The sequence below is a fragment of the Amblyraja radiata genome, chromosome 5, assembly GCF_010909765.2.
Source record: "Amblyraja radiata isolate CabotCenter1 chromosome 5, sAmbRad1.1.pri, whole genome shotgun sequence".
Taxonomy (NCBI): Eukaryota; Metazoa; Chordata; class Chondrichthyes; order Rajiformes; family Rajidae; genus Amblyraja; species Amblyraja radiata.
This window is the reverse complement of record NC_045960.1, coordinates 38477616-38504282: the sequence shown is the minus strand read 5'-3', so window position 1 is coordinate 38504282 and position 26667 is coordinate 38477616. Positions and strand designations below refer to the sequence as shown.

The following is a 26667-nucleotide window of genomic DNA, read 5'->3' as shown; positions in this document are numbered from 1 at the left end:
AGTCTGAAGAAGGGTTCTGACCCTAAACGTCATCCATCCTTTTTTTGCCTGAGCTACTCCTGCACACTTTCTAACACAGTAAAAGCACTTTGTGTCTATATTTAGTATCAACCAGCATTCGGTGGCTCAGGACATCCGGTGGCGCTGTTACTGGCTGCGTCCGCCCACAGTCTGGTTGTCTTTTGTTTTTTTGTTATGTTTAAAGTATGTTTTTTTTAGGGGGGTTTTCAGTATTTTACGTGGGGGGAAGAGGGTATGGTAAGGGGGAAACCGTCCTTCAGTCAATTCCTAACGAGGATGCGACTATTATCTGAGTCGCGCCCTCGCCCCCGTCCTCGCGGCCTACTAACTGGATTGGCGCGGCCTTTCCTGCCGGGCCGGACCAGAGCTTCAGCAGCGGCAGCGAGGCGCTGGAAACATCGCGGAGTGGGCGAGGCCTTACCTGGGATTGCCGCTTGGAGCTCCGGAGTGTTGGACTGCTGCTCCAACATCGGGGAGCTGTGGGTGCGGAGCTCCCAACGCGGGCGGCGCTGACCTCTACATCGCGGAGTCCTGAGACCCTTTGCCGGGGGTCGCCAGCAGGAATCTCCGCCCAGCGCGGCCTGTGGACATCGGGAGCCGCGGACTCCGGTGGAAGGTGGCCGATTCAGAGGTCCAAGCCGCTGCGGATATTCTCCCATTCGACGTCGGGGTTCCATCGTTCCCGGCGAAAGGGCCTGAACATCGGGCCGCCTGTAGCGGCGACTACGGGGTGCTCGGGAGGCCCCGACCACGGGTGAACATTGGGGAACATCAGCGAGGAGGTTGACTGGACTTTGGTTCCTTCCCTCACAGTGGGGAACTTTGGTGCCGCTGTGGGGATGTTTGTGTTGTGGACTACTGTGTTTTTGTGTTTTTTTAAATTAATTGTATGACTAAGGGAAAAATAATTTAGTTGTCTCTTAATTGAAGCCAATGACAATAAATTAAATCAAATCAAATCAAATCTGCAGTTCCTTGTTTCCAAACAAAGAACTGCATTGGAATTTCTATGCTCATGTTTATAGCTCAATATTATTTGGAAAAGGAAATGAAGTTGAAGGTAGCTGTCTAGAAAGGAATTGCAGATGCTGGTTTACACCAAAGATAGACACAAAATGCCAAATTAACTCAGCGGGACACACAGCATCTCCGGAGAGAAGGAATGAGAAATGTTTCGGGTCAAGACCCACATTCAGACTGAGAGTATTGAAGATAGCTGAGGTGTTTGGTGCTAACAAGAGCCATGTCTCAGAAAAGGCATGTTCTCACAAAGTCAAAGTCAACAGTCAACAGTTACAGCTTGTGAGAGTAATCATGATCCAGACATGTTCCATCTTGAATGGGCACAAGACACTGGCTCTTAAGATATTATCCATGTTGTAGCATCCTTCCAAGGCACAACTAGAAATACTTGATCTACTTAATCTGTGGTGCGCCACTAAATCAAAGTAGCATTTTCCAGAGAATATGTACCCGAGAAAAGGGTGCAGCAGGCTCAGATAGTGCAATAACTGGCCAGGTTGCAGTTCTATCTAAAGTATAGGACGTGCGCTGAAACACTAAACTGAAACAAACAGCCATGAAGAAGAACCGGGGGTCTTATCATCCGCACCTTCAATGTTAGCAGTGGGAGGTGCCCCCGGGGCACAAAGGCTGAAAGTGGCTGGGCAAGGAATGAGACAACGGTTCACTGGTGCTGCAACGGCCAAAACGGTTTTTGTCTGTCTCCCTACCTGCTTCCACTACCTGCGGCAACCACCTGCAACCTCTGGAAACCGCACGGAAACCTTGGGTGGGGCGCAAAGTCTCCAGAGGTTTCCGTTCAGGTTTCCTAAGTGGGACAGGGGCATTATGTACTTGGCCAAGATTTCCATGAGTATGAAGTTGTTACATAATATAAGCAGCCATAATTTCTTTATTTACACAGGTTGAAATTCTACCAACATTTAATGAGACTGGTTAACCCAAAGAATTTGCAGTGTAGATCTTCAAAAACATGCACAGAAAGAATGGGTAGTTTAGACTTTTTACCCTTAAATTGCAAAGATTGAAATTCCACGGCATGATTTTTTTCCAAAACACAAGATGTTGGAGGAACCCTGTGGATCAGGTACATCTGAAGAGGGAATTGACAGGCAATGTTTCATGTCAGGACCCTTCTTCAGATATGTCTGAGGTTTGAAGAAGATTAGATCATCAGATCAATCTAAATCTGAAGAAGGATCCCGACCCAAAACGTCGCCTGTCCGTTTCCCTCCACAGAAGCTGCCGTTGACCCGTTGAGTTCCTCCAGCACTTTGTATTTTGCCCAAGATTCCATCACTATAGTTCTTTGTACAATTTTAACAAACACATCCATATAAGTTAACCAGTTGCATATATGAAATTATTTTCAAAGAAAGTTTATTTAAGCAAGTTAAAATGGCAGCCAACATCACCAAAGGCTCGTACAACCCTGGCACCGCTCTCATTTCACTCCTGCCATTGGGAAGAAGATATACAAACTCCAACTACAAACTGCCTTGGTTACACTAGGGACATTGGGCTTCGATGTTTGCTTTATTATATTATCTATTGAGTACTGTGCTCACAACCCTGTTGTTCTGCTGCTGCAAGGAAACATTTCCATTTCGGTCATAATGACAATAAAACACTCTTGACTTTTGACTCCAAACTTGAGGTTAAAAACAGGAATTCAAATTTGTGTGTTCTGAGAAAGCAAAATCAATTTTGCCCCTGTTTGTTTGGGTCAACGATGTATTTGTGCGGTTGCAGTTTTATGTTGTGGGATTGCTGTTTGCCATGGAGTTTGCCGATGCTTAGTCTTTTCCACTTCACTGATATTGTTAAGGAATTCAGTTGTTGCAGATTTGCCCTTCACCTCTCTGTATAATTCTGGCTTGCGCAGGCACAAGGGCAAACCAAGTGCAGGCCAAAAGCAAAAGGCTGTCTTTATTTATTATGAGGACAAACATTTCCTTTTCATTGGTAAGGCATTGCTAGGTGGCTCTTCGTCTGATTCTGCTACACTCTGGAAGTGCCATGATAGATTACACAGGGGCTTTCTCTCTGATGTTATTTCTACTCCGGTATAATGGGAGTTTGCTTTTAATTTACTAGATTTAAGGTTTTAAATTCAATCTCATCTGAATTGCCACAAACCACACAGTGATGCCAAGATTTGAAAGCTCCATGAAAGCTTTAAGATTTTTTTTTCGTGAAGCACCTATCTTGAACCACGATATAACTTAGTTATTTTTATCTCCCAAATAGTCATATTAGTTGGAAGCTTTCAGATTCATTCATGTGTATCACATCAAAGAATTTCTAATCCTTTGTTCAGATACTACTTTGTCCAAAGGGTGTTTGTTCAATCAGAAGGATAGGCCTCGCCTTACAGCTTATTTTACAGCTGTGGCGCAAACCCAATATTTTTCTCACAAATCTCGACGATATACAAAAGTCTTTTAATTGTCAAGGAAGTGGACTGTCAGTTTAACTGTTTAACATGATTGTGCGAGGGAGACAGGTTTGTGTTGAAGATGGCGTGAAATCTTTTGAAAGCACCATTCTTTTTCTGCAATACTTCAGGACAACCTATTCTTCTGTTGTCATTTCCAAAGGAGCCTGCATCAAATGTGGAGAGAAGAAAGCTCTGTTCTGACTGTGAACTACCAGGATTAATATGCTGGACCTAAATATCTGACTATTATCCACCAGGGCTATTGCTGAAGTCCTTTCAAAACAAAATGATTATCCAGCCACAGAACTATTGACTCTAAACTATTGACTAACAGTTTAATTCGTTAACTTCCCTTCCTGTGGAAGAACTGACATTATTGCAAACCTAAACCCAGTAAAAAAATAATTTTATCATTGATGCAAGACGAGTCAACTTACTGTTTATTATCTGCATTAAAAGTTCTGCTTTACTCTTTATCTTTCTTAATATGTGTGAAGCTATAATTAGGGAGAATTTTGTGCTAAATACCTCTCCAGGGGAAAAGAAAATACAATTCTTTCTCAGCCAATATCAAGATCACACAAAAGTCTGGAAATCTTATCATACCAGACATGGTTTTCAATCAGCTGCCAGAGGAGAAAGTGCACAAATGTACATCTGAAGTATCTGAGCTGATGAGGTTATGAACAAATCATTTACTAGTTTTCCGTGGCATTCATTCCTCAGTGACAGATCATTGGTCAAACCATCTGAAAATCTCACCAATTCTCCTCCCACTCCAACAAGCTGCATCCCCTCCCCCACCATTATTTGATTATCCCCAGCATCAGCTTCTGAATGCAGCTTTGATGACAAGTGGAAGTAGCTGAGCAGGTGGCCTCAGTCTTCTCATTTGCCTGGCTGGTATGAAATTAATTGTCTGTGTTCCTAGAATATTTTAGAGAGGGTGTGATAAGGATCCAGGTGTCAGCCAGAGGCAGGCATTGTACACTTAAACACAGAGTCTTTGGATGTGGGGAAGTGTGAGAGGAAAAGGGAGATAAAAAGGATTTGAGAGAATGGAGGATTAATAATTCATACAGCAAAGAGGAAAAATATAAAAACAAAATACAGCAAAGGATGTAAATCTGAAACGAACACAGAACACCAGAAACTGTCAGCAGGTCAGTCAGCGACTGTGGAAAGACAATCAAAGTTAATATTCAAATCAATGACCTTTCATCTGAACTGGGAAAATACGTTATTTTGCAGAAATATGCATTTTCTACAGCGGAAGGAGAATGATTAATGATTTTTGAGATACTTTGATATGATGTATTATCAACATTACCTATTTTATCACATCCGTTTCTATCCTTCCAACTTTTTCTTCTTCTTCTGAAAGATCATTGATATAAGTTGTTAATTCTGTAAAATGCCTCCTGATGTTCTGAGGATTTCCATAATTTTATTTTTTTTTAATTTTGATAACTTTGCTGCGTGGTATCTTTCAGCAAGACTCCTAATTGAAAGAGGAACATCTTCCTCTTTGTTTAACATACAAGTAAGAGAGAGGGAGAGAGAGAGACGGACAGACAGAGAGTTAATATTTCAGTTTATTGACATTTGAAATGTTAGCTCTGTTTCACCACTCCAGGAGGTGATGACTTACCAACTATGGATCGCAAATGTTTCTTATTCAGTTCTGAACTTTAGAATCAATGCCTTTTTTGTTCTAAAATGGCAATGCTCATCTTTAAAACGATTTTCTACTTTGTTACAATTCTGCAATCAACCATAAGATTCTTTCTGGGTTCTATGACTCTATTAGATACAGAATCGCATGCAAGTTTTTTGCCAGAGCTCCCTTATCCATGTCACTGCCCAGCCTTTCTTTTCAGTTGTACATCCAATTAGAAAGACAAAATAAATACAAGCTAGTTGGCCTTTCTAGCATGATCTGCCAATCAGTGAGTTTATGACTGATTTTTCCCCATGACTTGCCATTGCTTCTTTTCCTTTACTGGAATTTAGATGAGAGGGGATCTTATAGAAACATAGAACATTCTTAAAGGATTGGATAGGCTAGATGCAGGAAAAAATGTTCTCAATGTTGGGGGAGTCCAGAACCAAGTATCATAGTTTAAGAATAAATGGTAGGCCATTTAGGACTGAGATGAGGAAAAACTTCTTCACCCAGAGAGTTGTGAATCTGTGGAATTCTCTGCCACAGAAGGCAGTGGAGGCCAATTCACAGGACGTATTCAAGAGTTAGATATAGCTCTTAGGGCTAACGGAATCAAGTGATATGGAGAAAAAGAAGGAACAGGGTACTGATTCTGGATGATCAGCCATGATCATATTGAATGGCGGTGCTGGCTCGAAGGGCTGATTGGCCTACTCCTGCACCCACTTTCTATGTTTCTATGATTCTATGTTTAATGTCCTAAGAATCTATTATAATCAGCGTAGATCATGCCCATTAATCGAACAATTTATATTGGGAAATATCATTGTCTCTCTCGTATCCTTTTGCAACCAATATACTGGATACCTTCAGTTCCTGGCAGTCCGGAACCATGGACATCCTCCAACAGGTTGAGATTAAGGTTCTTTTCATTTGCGTTAAGGATATCTCCATCAAAATAACTAAGCAAATTTGCATTTCTTTAAATTCAGAAATAATGGTGATTGTTTTTTTTAGATCACAAATATTTTATTTTTAAAACGTCAATCCAAGAGTGTAGAACCATGGAACTGAAGATGCTGGTTTCCAAAAAGAGAGACAAAGTGCTGGAGTAACTCAGCGGGTCAGGCCGCATCCCTGGAGAACATGGATGGGTGGCATTTTGGGTTGGGACCCTTCCTCAGATGGGTCCCAAACCAAAACGTAATCTATCTATGTACCAGGATGCATACATGTCTAACCCACTGAGTTACTCCAGCACTTTGTGTCTTGTGGATAACAGAGAGTTCTTATTACTTCATCTCAGCTGTGATTTTAATATACCCAATCTTGGTTTATTTCTCAAGGGATAATTTTGCAAATATGCTATCCCATTAAAGAGTCTGATGTGAATAGAAACTGCAAGAAAAACTTCACAGTGAACTTTTGATTCAATTAATTATTTTCTTCAATTGGTTTTATTGCAATGTTCCTGCAGCACCTGATCTGGAACACAGTGCTTGACAGGTCATTGGAAGCCATCTTCAGTCATAACTGAAAAAGGAGAATTGGAGATAGTGTGAGGAAATACAAAGTTGTGCATTTTGCTGAAAATCACAGCATTTCAAGCACCCACCACCCTCTGTGTAATACAACTTGAAACGTACATCTGCTTTAGACTTTGTACCTCTCACCTTAAGCTATGCCCTCTAGTCTTTGACATTCCCATTCATGGGCAAAAAATTCTGACTTTTGCCACTCTATGTCTCTCATAACTTTATATACTTTGATATGCTTCCATCTGGGCTCCCCTCGTCCTCCACTGCTCCAGAGGAAAATATCCAAGTCTGTCCAACCTCTCCTCGTGGTCAGGGAAGGATAAAAGATGAAGATATCAATTGCTTCGCACAGAATTTCCCAATATGTGAAAGAAGTACTAAACTCAATCTTTCAAACCCAAAAAATGATATACTGAGAAAAAAAGTGTGAAATCTTTGTATTTTGTATTTAAATATGCCCCTCAATGGTAAGAATGTTTACACACACCACATCTTTACTTTTCTCTTTTTTTGCCTTTCTAAAATATCTACAAATATTCTAGATCCCCACATGAACATATTTCACAGGAACCCTTCCATAGATTCAGACATTTTCTTTCGAATATAAAGTCTTCAAAAGTAAAATAGTAACTATTAGAAATACACCGCAACATCTATAAAGAGAGAAATAAAGCTGAGATTCCTGGTCAATGACCTGAGAATCGCTAAGTGAAAGTAAATTGCAGAGATGAGAGAGGGTCGAGTGAAGAGAAAAATCTGTGATAGGATGGAGATCAGGAGAGAATGATTAACACAGGTGGTGAAAGAGGGCAGTAAATGTTTTTCATTCGTTCATAAGTGATAGGAGCAGTATCAGTCTATTCGGCCCATCAAGTCTACTCCGCCATTCAACCATGGCTGATCTATCTTCCCCTCTTAACCCCGTTCTCCTGCCTTCTCCCCATAACCCCTGACATTGGTACTAATCAAGAATCTATCTATCTATTTATCTATGTCTGTTTTTCTGAAGGAGATGGTAAATAGGTGGGGATGAATCTGAAATACCTGACAATAAGAGATAATACAAAATGAAAGCTGGAACTATGAAATACAAGACTGGAATGATGGAATTTGATGTCAGGTCCTGAGTAAAGGAACGTAAGAAAGTAATAAAAGTAGAAGGAGGCCATTCATTCCTTCATGTCTGCTCTGGGTTTTAATGTAATCATGGCTGATCTTTTACCTCAGCATCACTTTCCTCCTCAACTACATCCTTAATGGAACAAAAATATATTAATGTGTAGGAAGGAACTGCAGATACTGGTTTAAACCGAAGATCGATACAAAAAGCTGGAGTAACCCAGCGGGACAGGAAGCATCTCTGGTGAGAAGGAATGGGTGACATTTCTGATCGAGCCCTTCTTCAAACAAAAAAATATTAATCATTGTCTTAAATATACTCAACACTTTGGGGCAAAGAATTCCAAAGATTCTCTGTTTCACCCTATCTTCCCATTTTCCTTTCAAGCTGAAACGGGTTTCTTTTTTTACTTTTTCCCAGTCTCTCCAAAGACATCGCCTGACCTGATGAATAATTCCAAAATTTCCCCTTTTTAAATTTCAGTTCTAGCATCTGCAGTATTATGCTTTTTGATAATTTCTCACAATCTCATTCTTTCATCACAGCACCTCTATAATTCATCACACCCTCTTATGTCCTCTCATTCAATCCTTTATCTTGGGGAACATCGCACTCTGTTTTTCGTCACAAAGTCCATCAGCACGCATTGTTTGAGTTCCCACTTGTCAACAGCTAGAGAGAAGTTCATTTCTCATCTGCAACTGCTCACTCACTGAAGTGTCACTATGTACTTCAAGGTGCACTTCCAACTCGTCTTATCTCCAATTTCTCCTTTTGCTGCAGTGAACAAACAGTTATACATCACTGTGGAACTTTCACAACAGCTCGTCGATGTTTGTTTCATCTTTCTTTGGATTCTTCATCTCACTACCTTCCAAAATTCAATGTGACTTGGCTTTCTTCAACAAAGCCTCAGCAGTCTCCACCACCTGGTATCCTTTCGCCTCCTGATGCATTTGCCTTGAAATTCGAGTTCACTTTGTCAGTGCATGAGAAATGCGTCGGACATAGTACAAATGGCCACTGAGATTATTAGCAACATTCCTAGAATTGTTCAGCATGGAAATGGGCTATTCACCCCTAACTAGTTTACACTGACCAGTGGGCACCCTTCTGCATTAATTCCATTGTGGAGGACTTAGTCCACATGCCTCTACACCTGAAGTGATTCAAGTGTTTAGTTAAACACTTATTAATGCTATAACCCATATTCAACCACTCTCTTATGCATTGCTTTCCAAGTACTGAACTCTGTCTGGCTGAAGAAGATCCTCATAATCCTAAAATTAAACCTATGTCCTCCTTAGCCAAACCCCATGTCTTCCAGTTATATTTATCTTGAATGCAACAAAAAGTGGCCTGCAGTATATCCTAACTATACCTCATGATTTTATATACCTCAATCATATTCCCTCTTAACCTTCTCTGGTCCAGGGAGAACAGACCTAGCTTCTTCATTCTCTCCTCATAACTGAACTGATCCATCCCAGGCAGCATACTGGCGATCCTTCTCTGCACCTTTCTCCAGAACCATTTGTTTTCTTCCTATACCTCAGTGACCAGACCTGCATGCAGTTCTCATGCTGAGGTATGCCCAAGGTTTTATAAAGTTAGAGCAGTATCTGCCTACTTATGTAATAGGAGCCAAAGACATATGTCTTCCTAACCACATTACCTGCATTACCATCTTCAAGGATCTATAGCACTGTACAGCAAAGGTCTCTCTGTTTCTCAATGCACCCCAAGAGCCTAGCAGTCATGATGTAAGTTCTAGCCTCATTTATGCTCCCAAAATGCATCACCTCACATTAGTCCAGATTAAAATCCATCCATCATTTTTCATCCCATTTCACCAACCCAACTGTGAAAACTAGAGGGCATAGGCTTAAGGTGAGAGGGGGAGGTTTAAGGAGGATCTCAGAAGGTAGTTTGCAACTGGAACAAGCTGCCAGCGGAAGCCATAGAAACAGATACAATTAATGGTTTCAAAAGGCATTAGGGCAGATATATGGATAGGGAGGATTTAGAGGCCAAGCTAGTTTTGGACCCAATTTTCCAACTTGCCTGGATCAAGTGGATTAATCTCCCAAGTTAAATCTTATTATAGGCTAAATTGGGCCAAAGAATGTTTGGAGTATTACAGTAATGTGTTCTACGCCAAGTCATGCAATAAAGCAGGATGAGTGTGGCTCTTGTTTGAATTACTCTGCAGAGTTTGCAGGTGCTGTGCCATTTCCATGTTGATTCCTAGGAGGAGGTTCAGTGCACAAAGGACTTCATTTGGCAGCCGTATCAGTATATCAGTAGGGAAGGATGGCATGCAGATGCTGGGCCCAGCATATAGATTCAATCACAGAGAAGATGCCTTAGCACCTATACTTAGGGGTTTCCCGTGTGATAAATAACGCTTCCTCACCCCACCTATCCACATGACAGATTAGCCCAATTGACTTGCATGTCATCAGTAGTACAAAGCTCTGCAAGGTGTGCACTAACTCACCCAATGTCTTGCACCACTTTGCAAATATGTGCATACATATTTAATGTGCTTAATTTTCTGAAGAAAACGATTGGTAATTCTTCCTGTGGACATTCATCTCTGACTTCATCTAATTAAGCAAAGCAGAAGTCTGAAAATAGTTTAAGGTCACATAAGATAAATGGTCTTCCATTACACAAGTAGTCGCAACACTGCCTAGGAATGGATGACAGATGTAATGAGCTGGCCCAGGTTCTTGATAATTGTTTATCATAAATGCCACAATCCAGGAGATTTTTTTTAATGGGAATAAAAATACCCTTTATGGGTCTGAGCTTTATGAGGGCAGCCTTTTGTTTTCATGGGTACTGTCATGTTTCCTCTTTCTTGGCACCCTACCCATGTCATTCAGGCTCCATCACAGATAGCAATGTGAACCTCAAATTCCAAGCCGAGTACGCTTTGAACTTTCAGAACTGGCATGGAATTGATGTCCTTATTTCATTGGACTTTCACAATTAAAGCCCTGTCAAATGTTGGAGATGGTAATGTTGAATTACGTGGATTCCTGGTCATTTTCAGCCTCTCTTTCAGCCAATTCACCTATTCTTTAAGGAATATCCCACAGTTTTCAACAAAAACATGATAGATTGTGCTTGCCAGCATTCATTTTGTTCATTACTCTGTTTATTGTAAAACTTTGTTCATGCATTTCCATAATCTCTGTATTATAAAACTTGAAAAATCCCTGTTTAGTTTTTTTCTGATCATTATATGGAGGCCTAACACTAATTCTGTCTGGCCAGAAATTACTCATTCAAATGCCATGATTTCCTATTTCACAACCGATTCCTATTATTTTCCTTATGCTTCATTTGGAATACCCATTGCCCTTGGTGAGAGAGGTAGGCAGAGCTCTTAAAGATAGTAGAGTCAAGGGATATGGGGAGACGGCAGGAACGGGGTATTGATTGTGGATGATCACATTGAATGGCAATGCTGGCTCGTGGGGCAGAATGGCCTACTCCTGCACCTATTGTCTATTATCTATTGTCTATTGGTAGGTTTTCATGAGGGGAATCTGCAAGGATTTCTGGAGACACCAATTGTTTGGCATTTATTTTACTTTCTTAAAAAAGTTCACGAGATGAACCAGAAATTCTTTAAAAGCTCTATCAGTTATGTCATTCCGATTCACAAGTTAAAACTTCAGAAGTCAGAATTAATTGTAAACATTGAGATGAATGTGTATGTTTCATTTAAAATGGGTTAAAAGTAACCAGTAATGTCTTTCTTGTGATTCAATGCCAAAATTACCATAATATGAGGAAAACAGAAACATGAACATTCTCCTAAAAAATATTGAACTAGAAGTCCAGTAATGACAAAACAACATTAACATATATTTTCAATTTATGGTCAATTTGAAACTGTGTTCAATATGTGCCAAGTGTGTGGCAAGAGTTCTTTTGTTCTTCCTTTTAGTAAACAAAGCTATTACCCCACAAAATTAAACAGGCAGTCATCTGCGATGATAAATGCATATGGAAGTGTGAAGATACCAAACACAAAAAACTATAACAATTTCTTTTTTCATAATTCATTTGTTTTTATTTGCCCTCCAGAGCTTGTAAAAAATGAAGGCAAGATTGAAAAAAGCATTGTATCCAATGTCACTTACTCTAAAGAAAAATATGATGACCCAATGGTCTTTAATGATCCTTACTGGCCTCTACAATGGGAATTGGTGAGTATTCCATAAATGCAATTTTAATACTTCATAAATATATATTTTTAAAATCTATTGTCTTCTCAACTTCGGAGCAATGGTATTGTGTCACTTATTTAAATATCATTGATCGTCCTTTAAAAATTCTCTTTCTGGGCATTCTGTGCTATGGGTAGCAACCTTTTATTGCTTATTCTATCAGTTTCATGAAATATTATCTGCTGCATGACCTTTCGTTTTTTTTACCTTATCAGTTTTTACAGTTTCCACTGATTATTCATGAGCTGCAATATCTGAAAAGTCAAACAATGTTCTGGTGGCATTGGTGAGGGTGGAAGAGGATGTGAAATTAGTTAACATAAAATGGCAGCTGCTCCAGAATGCAGTGTCCTGAATCACTGAACTCTGTGCCATGAGTAAGGGCAGACAGTCTCCGACTCTCTGTCACGATTGCAGTATGAATAAAAGGTACCCTGCTATTCTGGCAAATTCTTTATAATAAAACCTTCTAAGCAAAGAGAGATACACAATAAAGTGCAAGGCTGAAGGTGAAAACGACAATGTTAATTTAAGTGGGAAAGGATTAAATGAGAAGAAGGCCTAAATTTGAAATGTTAGAGGTATAAAAAAAAGGAAGGATTAAACTATAAAACAAAGGGAGAATGAGAGTATTGAGGTAGAAAAATGGCTGAGACCTGGAATATAAATTATAATGAGGAAAGAAAGTAGTGGCAGGAAGGAGGACAAAGAGGAAAATGAAAACAGAAATATAATTGTAACAAATTAGCATGGAGCAATTGAGTGCAATAAAAGAAAGATTAATGGAGAGAGGAAAAAAATAGTGGCAGAATGAATAGAAAGCGCAAAAAAAAAAAGTTGCTGAGTTTTGCTTTGGCAGCTATAGGGGGCAATACAACCACGGTTGTGGCACGACTCATGTCTCTATGCTGGGTCATCTATAACCTGGATATATTACAGCTTATTAATTGGGGAATTTTCAAATACGTGCATTATACTTGTGCTGTACTGGGAGATTGTTGGATTCTATCACTGGCAGAAAAATAATAAGTTATTACCTTTGTAACAACAAGAAGACTTGGCATCAAAATATTATACCATAGGAATTGTTGAATTTCATTATTTAAGATTTTAGTTGAAACCCCACTTTACACAGTTCAACATTGACCTTGCTTACATTGGGTGGGATTGTTGTGACACTTACTTGAAATTCAGCTGAAAAATGAATCAGGCAAGCAAATGGTTGCAGGAGGTCTCCATTGATTTTCCTTCACAGGCAACTATTTTTCAGGTGAGAAGAGGACAGTTGGCATTTTAAAATCACCCGCAATGTTGAATAGTATCTATTGAAAATAATAAACCTAGACTGGTAGTTTGTTTGCAAAGTATGTGCTTTAGGATAACTATTTACCCTAAATGGATTTACAGTGACAGAATTTACTCATCATCTCCCTTCTGGTGAGTATATTATTTGTATGATAATGGACACCCAATTGTGTTAGTGTCTTAGAATTGTTTGAGCACAGGATGATGCCAGGATTGAAACAAAAGCTACCGTAGAAAAACACAAAGTTAAGCTAAATATTATAAAGCACATCACAGCACCTTCAATAAAATGGAATTTCATTTCAGTTTAGTTTAGTTTATTGTCCCATGTACCGAGGTACAGTGAAAAGCTTTTTTGTTGCATGCACACCAGTTAGCAGAAAGACAATACACAATTACAATCGATCCATTTACATGATGCGTATAGATACATGATAAGGGCAGTGCAAGGTAAAGCCAGCAAAGTCCGATCAAGGGTTATCCGAGGGTCACCAAAGAAGTAGATAATAGTTTTACGCTGCTCCCTGGTTGTGGTAGGATGATTCAGTTGTTTGATAACAGCCTTGAAGAAACTGTCCCCAAATCTGGTGGTGTGCGTTTTCACACTTCTATGCCTTTTGCCTGATGGGAGAAGGGAGGAGTGGCCAAGGTGCGACTACAAGAGTTAGATAGAGCTCTAGGGGCTAGTGGAATCAAGGGATATGGGGAGAAGGCAGGCATGGGTTATTGATTGGGGACGATCAGCAATGAATGGCGGTGCTGGCTCAAAGGGCTGAATGGCCTCCTCCTGCACCTATTTTCTATGTTTCTATGTTTCTATGACTCGTCCTTGATTATGCTATTGGTCTTGCTGAGGCAGCGTGGGGTATAAATGGAGTCAATAGAAGGGAGGTTGGATTGTGCGATGGTCTGGGCTGTGTCCACAATTCGCTGCAATTTCTTGCGGTCTTGGATGCAGCAGGTCCCAAACCAAGTCCTGATGCAGCAGGTCCCAAACCAAGTCCTGATGCATCCCAATAAAATGCTTTCTATGGTGCATCTGTAATATTTGGTGAGATTTGTAGGGAACATTCCAAACTTCCTAAGCCTCCTAAGGAAGTAAGTGTGCTTTTCTTTTCAGTTGAGTGTTATAATTTGCAAGGAAAATCTTGCTAATCTGATTGTGAATTATACATATCTATGATTATCATAAGTGAACAAAAATGTCCAGACATTCACAACGTGTTTGTGAGCAGCTGATAACAGAGAAGACAGGGTGAAATTTTGGAGGGAATTATTTCACTGTGTTTGCTTGTACAGTCTGTTCTATTTTACATTTTTCTTGCATAACCCATTTTTTACATGAGATTTCCAGCTATTTTTCTCTCATGTCTGTTTCAGGTGTTTTGGAATGCACTGCTGGGGGTGGTGGTAGAGGCAGATATGATAGTGGCATTTAAGATACTTTTGCATAGATCCATGGATATGCAGGGAAGGAATGTGAATTATATGCAGGGATGTAGGAGTTGATCTTGGCATCATATTCGGTACAGTCATTGTGAGCCGAAGGTCCTGTTCCTGTAATGTACGGTTCCATGTTCTAAAGAAAGGTCTCGACCCGAAACGTCACCCATTCCTTCTCTCCAGAGATGCTGCCTGTCCCGCTGAGTTGCTCCAGCTTTTTGTGGCTTTCTCCATGTTCTATACAATTGTCTCAGAATTGCATCCTAATATAGGCTCTTTCACTCGTTTTCTAGTCAGGCTTTGGATAAGAATGCATGTGTGCAGAAACAATACTACAGTTACTGGTAATCTGAAATAAAACCAGATAACAATGGAAATGGTCATTCGGTCAGACAGCATCTGTGGAGAGAGAAATGGAGTAAATATTTCAGGTCAGTTACTTATCATTAGTTCCGATGTAATGTTATCTTAGAATAGAAGAGAGACACAAAATACTGGGGGTCAGGCAGCATCTCTGTAGAGAAGGAATGAGTGTAGTTTTGGATCGAGACCCTTCTCCAGACTAGAGTCGGTGGAAAGGGAAATGAGAGATATAGACGGTGATGTAGAGAGATGTAGAACAAATGAATGAACGATATGCAAAAAAGTAATGATGATAAAGGAAACACGCCATTGTTCGCTTGTTTGCTCGGTGAGACTGAGAAGCTGGTGCGACTTGGGCGGGGGAGGGATGGAGAGAGAGGGATAATGGGGGTTGAAGTTCGAGAATAGTTGTGTTCATCATAGAGAAATCATCATGAGTAATTAATTTGACAAAATATAAGGTGAAAGCAAGCAAAACGAATCACATAATAAAGAAGGGTCCCAACTCGAAACATCACCTGCCCTTTTCTACCACAGATGCTTCCTGACCCGCTGAGTTCCTCCAGCACTTTGTGTTTTGGACATAATCAATATTCAGGTTTGCTTATACAAATATGCACGTTTGTATTGGCATTGGATTATAAATGTTGTGAAGATCAAAGCAAGGGCAGATTTTCTTGATTAGTTTCAGCCTCAACTTGGAATCTTATCCCGTTTCTGCACTATTTCAGATATCTAAAATCAGAACTTAATGCAGTGGCTAGAAGTACTTTATAGCTACTGTAAGTGGATTCTAGTCACTAGACTGTTTAACATCGGAGCGTTTAATAGTATTTTATGATAGGAATTTATTTTCTTGTCAATCATGACACCAGTCCAAAAATAAACATAACCCCTCTGTCTCAGAAACTACATTTTTTACATATAATTTTATGTTAAGTTAAACAAATTCCAATTTTTGATAATTTTCAAAATGAGCGTCAACTTTGTCAATAATTATAATAAAGTGCCTGAGATTTATGTTTTCACTTGGGTTCTCACCTGAACCCCTAGGTTATATTTTCCTACACATATTTTTCCTTATATTGTCCTAGAATTGGTTCTTTACCTACAGAACAAAATGTGTATATCAGATGTGGATATATAAAAGTATTTCAAAATTTAGATGCAGCCACAGCTAGAAATTTATTCTTTCTGGGCAAAAATCCCTCACAGTGAAAGATTGTGAAGTTATCTCATATTAAAACATGAGGCAGACCACAATTAAAACAAATTGGCAACAGCAAATCCTCCTCAATGACCCTCAGCACAGGAGCACCTCAAGGGTGTTTGCTCAGTTCCCTGCTCTATACTCTATTCCCATGTCTGTGTAGTTGGACACAGCTCCTACACCATCTTTAAACTTGCCGATAATACTACCATCGTTGGATGGATAACAGGTAACAAGGAGTCATTATATAGGATGATTGATTCACGGTTATTGATGTCCCCACCATTGAATAGACAGTTAATATCATCAAAAACTAATGCCATCCTGGCCATGTAGAAACAAGGAACTGCAGATGCTAGTTAATACGGCTTATACTCACTAGAATTTAGAAGATTGAGGGGGGATCTTATAGAAACTTACAAAATTCTTAAGGGGTTGGACAGGCTAGATGCAGGAAGATTGTTCCCGATGTTGGGGAAGTCCAGAACAAGGGGTCACAGTTTAAGGATAAAGGGGGAAATCTTTTAGGACCGAGATGAGAAAAACATTTTTCACACAGAGAGTGGTGAATCTGTGGAATTCTCTGCCACAGAATGTAGTTGAGGCCAGTTCATTGGCTATATTTAAGAGGGAGTTAGATGTGGCCCTTGTGGCTAAAGGGATCAGGGGGTATGGAGGGAAGGCAGGTACAGGATACTGAGTTGGATGATCATCCATGATCATATTGAATGGCGGTGCAGGCTCGAAGGGCTAAATGGCCTACTCCTGCACCTATTTTCTATGTTTCTAATACACAGGACACAAAGCGCTGGAGTAACAAAGCAGGCCAGGCAACATCTCTGCCGAACAGGGATAGGTGACGCTTCGTGAAGGGGGGTCTCAACCTCACACGTCACCTATCCATGTTCTTAAGAGATGCTACCTGACCTGCTGAGTTACTCCAGGACTTTGTGTCATTCTGGCCATACTCTTAACTCGCTACTGGCATTGCAAAAAAGGTACAGGAGTCTGAGGAACATGCCCTCCAGTTTCAAGAACAGCTTCTTCCCTGAAATCATAACGGTCTTGAACACTGCACAACATATTGTATGGCGGTGCTGGCTCGAAGGGTGAGGGTGAGTTACCGCAATGATGGCGGCAGTGGAGATGGAGCCGGGGGGGGGGGATGGGTAGACGGGACCACCATTGCCGCAGAGGGTGGGCAGGGAAGAGGGATGAGGGAGAGAGAGACAGGACCATGGCCTCCACTGAACCCTCCCCACGGCCGCTGCCGGTGGTGTGGGAGATGATAGACAAGTTACTGTGTGGAGGGGAGGGAGGAGTTTGTGAGTGAGGCGGGACAGGCCGTCGCCGGTGGGGCAGGAAGGGACGTCATCATCCCGGACGTGGCATTGACTGACAGGAGAAGAGACCAATCTGTATGGCGCTGACTGACGGAATCTGCGCACAAGCGTTTTAAAAGATTTTTAAACCTCGATAACTTTCACAATATACCCACGATCAGAACGAAACCTATTGCACTCGCAGCACAGGAGAATGGTGAGTAACGTGGCAAAAATTTGTAGCTCTATCGTGTACCCTTTTAGCACAAATCGAAAAACCCCGCAAACTGGAAGAGCACAGGATCAGAGTTTTATTTATGTATAGATAGATAGAAGTTTCTTTGTAGCAATTCAGATTTTGCCTTTTACTTGTATTTATTATCTATCACTATGTTACATTACATAAAACATTTAAAATATACATCATTTTTATGGATTTCGTTTGCATTTGGATGCTTGAATTCTTCGGTATGCTTGCTTGCACATTCAACATGATGACAGTATTGTTGCGAGAGGCTACAGTCTTCTTGAAATAAGACCTAACAGCAAACAGCACTGTAAAGGGGAAATAAGCATCAAAGACATTGTTAGATTGCAGTAGTTACCATTCTTTTAAACTTTAGACATGCCCCTCGGCTGACTGAGTCCATGCTGAACATCGATCACCCAGTTCACACTAGTTCTATGTTATCCCACTTTTGCATCAGCTCCCTAAAGACTAGAGACAATTCACCGTCGTTTATTAACCTACGAACCATAGAAACATACAATAGGTGCAGGAGTCGGCCTCTCTCACAGAAACTCATCTTCCTTCAGCCAATCCACCCTCGCTGGTCTGGCTGCTTCTCCTCTGCCGATCTTCGCATTAATCGCTCATAGCTGTGTCTAGCACAACTTTGGGATGTGGGAGGAAACCATAGCACCCAGAGGAAGCCACACTTTCACGGGGAGAACGTGAAAACACCACACAGACAGCACCCAAGGTCAGTATTGAACCTGAGTCTCTGGTACTACCTGTTTTGCCACCGTGCCACTTTTTTCACCCAAAAAAATCTAAAGTGAGCATCCTTGCATTGCTACCAAGAGCAATAGAGGTCGAGGCTATCACATTCACCTGCTCTGACATGCTATTCATTGCACTGTTAATATCACAATCCTTCGATATTGTTGATTAACGAGATATAGAATTGCTTTCTATATTCTCTTAACAGGTGCACATTTTTTTATTGTCATGGAGTCATGGAGTCAGAGTGTGGAAACAGGTCCTTCAACCCAACTTGCCCACACCGCCCAACATGACCCAGCTACACTAGTCCCATCTGCCTGCGCTTGGTCCATATCCCTCTAAACCTGCCCTATCCATGTACCTGTCTAACTGGTTCTTAAAAGTTGGGATAGTGATGTGATCTACTTATCAACTAATTGCCGTACAAAAAAAAAAGAATGCTAATGTATGGAATAGTGACAGCAGATAGCCTGGCAAAGAAAGACCAATTATCATCTGAGGCTTGTATACAAGCTGTGAAGTTTAGTGAACAGAAGGGTTGAAATTAAAAGATAGCAACCATTAAAAAATCAGCAATTTACAATTAAAAACTCTTGTTTTTTTTTTGTTTTTCTATCCACAGAAATACTGATTAATGCTACTTTGAATAAAATAGATTGAATGTTATCATCCTGAAAATGATTTGGTTGGGGTTGCTTCAATCAGCCCGTTGCTGCCTCAACAGAGGCAGAATGTGGCAGGCAACCACTCTGAACACAGGAAAGGGTCTGCACAATGGTCAGGTTTTGGCTGCTAAATGGCAAGTGAGAGTTGTGCTAAACGAGTTATGAACAATGACAAATTCAAACAAGTTAGTCATAAGGTCGTAAGTGACAGGTGTAAAATTATTCCGCCATTCGATCATGGATGATCTATCTCTCCCTCCTAACCCAATTCTCCTGCCTTCTCCCCATAACCGCTGACACCTTTACCAACTACCAATTGCATTAACCCGATTTCCATTTGTCTCCATCCTGATGGAAGGATCACTTTACATAATTGAATTATAACTTGTCTAGTCATGTAATTATTTTGGCAACAAAAGCAGGACAGAGCTGATTGCCTTGCTGTATGGTACTCTTAAAACCTTTGGACCACTCATAAGCTACAATTTCTTAACAGGACGGCGCAGTGGCACAGCAGTAGAGTTGCTGACTTACAGCGACAGAGACTTGGGTTTGGTCCTAACCTTGGGCGCTGTCTGTACGGGGTTTGTAAGTTCTCCCTGTGACCACGTGGGTTTTCTCTGGGTGCCCCAGCTTCCTCCCAAACTCAAAAGACAAACAGGTTTGTAGGTTAATTGGCTTACAAATAAATTGTAAATTAATTGGTCCTAGTGTGTAGGATAGTACCAGTGTATGGGGTGGTTGGCGTGGATTCGGTGGGCCAAAAGGCCTGTGTCCATGCTGTATCTCTAAAGTTTAAATCTATCTTAGCGAGACACCGACTCTTCTTATTTATTTATTTGTTAATGAGGTATGGGGATCCGTTTATTATCTATCTCTAATTGCCATTGAAATGAAGTGGCTGCGAAGAATCACACACATTAGTGACAGCAAAGCTCCTCCCCCCTCCCCTCCATCCTCTTTTAAAGGACTTAACGTACACTGTGCTAGCGGTCTTAATCGCGGTGTGTGTCTGTATCACCTTGGCTTTGCATCGTGTGAATTTTAGAAAGAGCTCCTCTCGCTTGCCCTGGCCCCCGCCTTTGCGATGTGTTTGTGTGTGTGTGTGTTTCTGTGTGTGTGTGTGTGTGTGTGTGTGTGTGTGTGTGTGTTTCTGTGTTTCTGTGTGTGTGTGTGTGTGTGTGTGTGTTTCTCTGTGTGTGTGTGTGTGTGTGTGTGTGTGTGTTTCTGTGTTTCTGTGTGTGTGTGTGTGTGTGTGTTTCTGTGTTTCTGTGTGTGTGTGTGTGTGTGTGTTTCTCTGTGTGTGTGTGTGTGTGTGTGTGTGTGTGTGTGTGTGTGTGTGTGTGTTTCTGTGTGTGTGTGTTCCACTCTGACAGTCGCCGGCCCAGTTCACGGTTTTTCAGGCGAGTGCTGCAAACTTGACAGTCGAGGGAAGTCTGCTGAAAAATCGCCTAAGTGGGACAGGCCTTTGAGTGGGACAGGCCCATGAATATGTAATGATACTTCTTCACTGACACTGCTGCTCATTTCAGTTTACCATCCTGAAACCATTGCAGGATTGTGTCAAAAAGGTTTTTGGCACATTAACCATATAAACCATATAACAATTACAGCACGAAAACAGGCCATCTCGGCCCTTCTAATCCGTGCCGAACACTTAAGGGACTGTCCCACGAACACGCGACTCCATGTAGCAAGCGCGACCTAAAGGGCCTGCCCCACGAGCATATGACTCCATGCGGCAAGCGCGACCTAACGTGGTCGCATGAGCCGTACAGCCTCGCGGGGCCGGTCCCACTTCGATCGCCGGAGCCGTATGGAGTTGTGCGGAGCTGGTCCCGACATCGCGCGGGGCTCCGAAAAACTGACCGTGTTCAAAAATTCCGCGCGGCAAAGGCCTGCCGGCCCGCAGCCGCCTTGACGTCGTGCAATGTCTATTTTTCACATAGCAACAGAAATTGGAGCTCAATGATGCCACATATGATCCTTGTTGAATAAGCACGTAAATGCAGAAATCACCAAAAGACACAAAACGAAAGGCTCTTGATTCTGAGATTGACGTGTTAATCAAAACATACAAGATTCTTTATCCATTGATCAAAATATGTTGCTAATTATATTTCCTTGCTCCCACATTGCTTGCAATATCTTCATTTCATGCACTTCGGTGTGTCATACTGCCATCTTCATTTCATTGATCATCCTGCCCCTTGCTGCTATGTGGAGTCACTCATAACATAGAATGTCATTAGGAAGAGGATGGAGGATGGTCAACGATGTCCCAATCTCCTATATTTCCTATTATCTCCATGGCAGTTATCTGTGACTATCCTGGCGATAGGTCTCCGAAGATCTGTCAATCTTACATAACTCTGCACACATCTCAGCAAAAGGTACACAATGACATTGGATCTGTGTAGCTTCCAACCAGAAATGCATTGATCTTTTAGTGGACCTATGATGGCGTAAGCCACGCTACACAACAGCAAACCTCTTTAGGCCAATTTCTCCAGGAGAAATATTGGACATGAAGAAATAAAGAACTGCAAATGCTGGTTAATACACAACAGCATTTCGTTCAGACCGAAAGGTCTGAATGACAAATAAAGGATTCAATTCAATTCAATTCAATTCAATCAAAAAGAACACAAAGTACTGGAGTAACTGCAGATCAGACAGCATCTCTGGGGAACATGGATCGGCAACATTTTGGGATGGGTCTCAACGCTGAAACCTTATCCATGTTCGACAGAGATGCTGCCTGACCTGTTGAGTCACTTCAGCATTTTTGAAATATAGGACATATTTGTCAGTATTTTGAGATATTTTATTATTGCCGAGGCATTGAAGTAAACAAAGCTGTTGAGTGAGAAGCCCTAAAATTAGTTGGCCTGAATTTGGTGTGGAATGCAATGGGAGGTTATCAAAGTTCTCTCTTATAGAAGTGCTGATCTGAAGCAAGATCTGGACAATGCATATGCACTGTGTAAATCAAAGATCTGGAGTCACTCTCAGTGATTTTCTCCTCCTCATCATGGAATGCTGATGTGGGATTTTCCAGCACAATCTGTTGAAATCAAATAATTGTCATCAGTTTAATTCTTGCTGCTCTTCTAAAAAAAACCAATGTTATGGTTTTTAGAAAAGATTTTTATGGAAAACCAGGTCAATAATTACTGCTGAACTGCTGTTCTAGTCGTAAATAAAATAAGTTTACACGTATTGCTTGTCATTTCCTCAGAAGAAAATACTTCACAATTTGCTAAATTCAACAAATTTGATTATACGGCAAGGGTGGCACGGTGGCGCAGCGGTACAGTTGCTACCTTACAGCGCTTGCAGCGCTGGAGACCTGGGGTTCGATCCTGACTATGGGTGCTGCCTGTAGGGAGTTTGTATGTTTTGCGTGTGACCATGTGGATTTTCACCGAGATCTGCGGTTTCCTTCCACACTCCAAAGCCATACAGGTTTGTAGGTTAATTGGCTTGGTGTATGTGTAAATTGTCCCTAGTGTGTGTAGGATAGTGTTAATATGCGGGGATCACTTGTCGGCACGAATATTCTGGGCCGAAGAGCCTGTTTCCACGCTGTATCCAGAAGCTAAACTAAACTAAACTAATCCATGCTTGTTTAAATTAGTATTTAAAAGCTTGTTTATGATATTTCAACTTGTTCCATAATCTGGAATAGTTTTGTGCCCTGTAAAATGTTTTAAAAGTTAACTTTTAAATGTGTGAATTTTACCTGCTGGTTTGAAGCGCAAGATAATTTTTCATCATGGTTGGTTGCTCAGTTTACTTGATGTCATGACTGTTGTTGGATGTTCCAAATACTCAGGGACTGATGCTTGAGGGCAAATGATGTAAGGATTTTTTGGTGAATGTCTTTTTTGTAGGTGGTTACCAATTGGGTTTCACAGTGTTCATCGTTGGAGCCACAGTCCTTCATAATATTTCAAAATGATTTAGAGAAAGTAATAATGAAAGTGATGAATGATAAATATCCTTCTCCATAAATTCAACGGGATCTTGACGTGCATAACAGTAAGGGAGATAAATTAGTACCAAGAAATAGAAGAGTTGGCAGGGAGATTTATTTTATTTGTTTATAATATTTATTATATATCGCAAATTGCTTCTAAACTGGGGACAAATTAAGAGTCTACCAGATTTCTGTGGATTTTGGGCTTCATTTTGGCCTGACAGGGTAAGCACAGTACGTTTCCAACTCTGCTACATGGGTGCCAACACAAAAGGTAATCTGTTCATTTCCCACACCAAATGCGCCCTGACCCACTGAGTTCCCCCAGCACCTTTATTTATTCCCCCCTCAAGATTCCAGCATCTATAGTATCCTGTGTTTCCTTTCTACTGCAATCTGATAATTTCATGATCACTCTTGCCAAGGCTAGATTCTTATTCCAGACTTTGGAATATTGTCTTCAAATTTGGGCACAATATCATAGGAAAGATGCTGTCAAGCTGGAAAGGGTGCAGAGAGGTTTACGAGGTTGTTGCCAGGACTCGAGGGCCTGAGCTATGAGGAGAGGTTGAGCAGGTTAGGACTCTAGTCCTTGGAGCGCAGGTGGATGAGGTATGTATAAAATCATGTGAGGGATATATCAGGTAAACGTATAGAATAGGGGAATCAAGAACCAGAGCACATAGGTATAAGGTGAGGAGGGAAAGATTTAATAAGAATCTGAGTGGTAACTTTTTCACGCAAAGGGTGATAGATGTATGGAGTGAGCTGCCAGAGGAGGTAGTTGAGTCAGGTACTATCGCAACGTTCAGGAAACATTTAGACAGGTACATGGATAGGACAGGTTTAGTGGGATATGGACCGAACGCAGGTAGGTGGGACATGTTGACCAGTGTGGGTAATTTGGGCTGAAGGACCTATTTCCATGCTGTAAGACTCTATGTCTATGACTATGGCTCTATGACTATAAATGCGAGAAAATAGGAAAAGCTTAGATGGGGAATTTTGGTTGGCATGGACAAGTTGGATCAAAGTACCTGTTTCTGTGTTGTATGACTATCACTGACAATTTCCTGAATTTACCTTTCTCCAACTACTGCTTTTCATGATCAATAATCAACAACTCTGGATATTGGCCCAGTAACTTCACCATTATATTACCAAACCTCAGTCTGGTAGGTGTTGGCAAGGGTATGCTAATTCTGGTCAAATTGGAGATGCCAGGACACTAAAATTGAGTAAAGGCTTCTGGACTGCTAGGCCATTTGGTCAATTTAAATGTGCCTTCTGCAGAAATGGGACAAGCTGCAGAATGGTGCCAGCTTGTCTAGAGCTCAGATAAGAGTTGCAGAGAAAGAATGGGACATCTGTAGATTCTTGCAATTAGGTATACATTGCACGAAACGGATTGGGTGAATGCAAACCAGACATACATGTTGTAAATATTGTTGCAAAGCTTTACTTTGCTAGATGTTGATTGGGTTAAGTGTTGAGCCTTGTCTGGGTTTCTTGAATATCTGGGCAAATGTTGCCATGTTTACTTCCTTCCAGAAGCTCCGTTTGAATACAATGTATTGGTTACTGTATTATTGGATTAGGGAAATGTCTATCATGTACTGTGTTAATCGATATCTGTTATTGGACTGTAAAGAGACCACCCCCATATGGTTCGCCCCCTCAAGGTTCAGGGACCAATAAAAGGTAGCTCCCACGAGCTACTGTGTTGGTCTTCTGGAAGAACGCTTGGGACTACGTGACCTTTTGGATTGTCTCCGCTTGCACAAGGCTAGAAGGACTTGGCCAAGCAGATACAAAGATCGAACCCGCGGTGGTTAGGTATAGTAGTGAGGAACTGTTATTGTGTTTTTCAAAAATAAAGTGTAGATGCGCAAGTGCTTGACTCAGTATCTTATTGACTAAAACTAGACTGGGGGAAGCTTAGAACGAGCTATTTACAGGTATGGATGTTAACATGGGTTGTATGCTAAGCAGCAGTGTATCTGATGAATCGGAACAGGAAGGAGCCTTTAGTTTAGTTTAGTTTAGTTTAGGAATATAGCGCAGAAGGCCCACTGAGTCCACACCAACCAGCGGTCTCCACACACTACTAACACTATCCTAATTTACACATATACCAAGCCTATTAACCTACAAACCTGTACGTCTTTGGAGTGTGGGAGGAAACCGAAGATCTCGGAGAAAACCCAAACGGTCACGGGGAGAAATTACAAACTCCGTACAGACAGCGCCCGTAGATGGGATTGAACCCGGGCCTCTGGCGCTGCAAGCACTGTAAGGCAGCAACTCTACCGTTGTGCCACCGTGCCGCACCGAGGCATTGAGATTCAGTAATCAAGAATATTTAATTGTCATACGTACTAGGAATGGAACAATGAAATTCTTAATGTTACCCCATTAATGCTGCCCCAATAACAGACCCTTAATGCAATAACACAGCAGGTAAATATACAAAAAACAAAATAACAATAAATCAATAATCAGTGATACTCAGTAATAGATCATAATAGTACAAAGGCAAAGTATATGCTGCAACCAAAACAACTTCCATGGTAGATTTATTCTGAGGTAGGGGAGTAGTTAGTGTCGTGCTTTGTTCAAGAGCCGGATGGATGTTCGGAAGAAGCTGTTCATGAACCTACAGGCCATGTTTCTCAGGCTCCTCTACCTTCTGCCGCAAGGTGGAAGCAAGATGAGTCCTTGGCTAAGGTGGTGTGGGTCTTTGATGGTAATAGTTGTGATTTAGAGGCAGTGCCTCCTGTAAAACCCTTCAATGGTCAATATTCTGTGATGAACTGGGCAATGCCGACCATTTTCTGGGGCCTGCTTCTTTCCCGGGCATTTGAGTTGCCGAACCATGCTATGATGACCTTTACCGTACACCTGTAGTTCAAAGGTGTATTTGGCAACATGTTTAATCTCTTCAATCGTCTAACAAAGTGGAGGCATTGGTGAGCTTTCTTTGTGATTGCATCAATGTGCTGAGCCTGTGACAGGTCTTCAGAGATATGTACACCCAGGAACTTGAAGCTGTTGATTCTTTCCAGTGTGAGCCCATTGATGAAGATGGGTTCATAGATCCTTGCTAATCGTCAGCCTGTTAAAAATGAAAATGGATTCCTTTCGCGGTTTTAACAGATGGGAATTCAAATGCACACATATGAATTCCGTTGTTGATTTTGTTGGAACATTTGGAATGTGTAATTTTATAAACATATAGGATCAGGATCATTGAAAAGTAATCAGCACTCTTTTATCTTATTACTGTTTCTCTCTTTCCTCTCTGGCTTTATTCTAT

At 41.1% G+C, this 26667-nt stretch overlaps 1 protein-coding gene across 1 annotated transcript in view; it reads left to right on the top strand.

Moving 5' to 3' along the window:
- Positions 1 to 26667, top strand: part of LOC116973736 (proprotein convertase subtilisin/kexin type 5-like) — a 111713-nt gene that overhangs the window by 42122 nt on the left and 42924 nt on the right. Inside the window, exon 4 of the mRNA XM_033022046.1 lies at positions 11913 to 12034. Within this exon, the coding sequence (XP_032877937.1) occupies positions 11913 to 12034 (122 nt within the window). The remainder of the gene's footprint in view (positions 1 to 11912; positions 12035 to 26667) is intronic.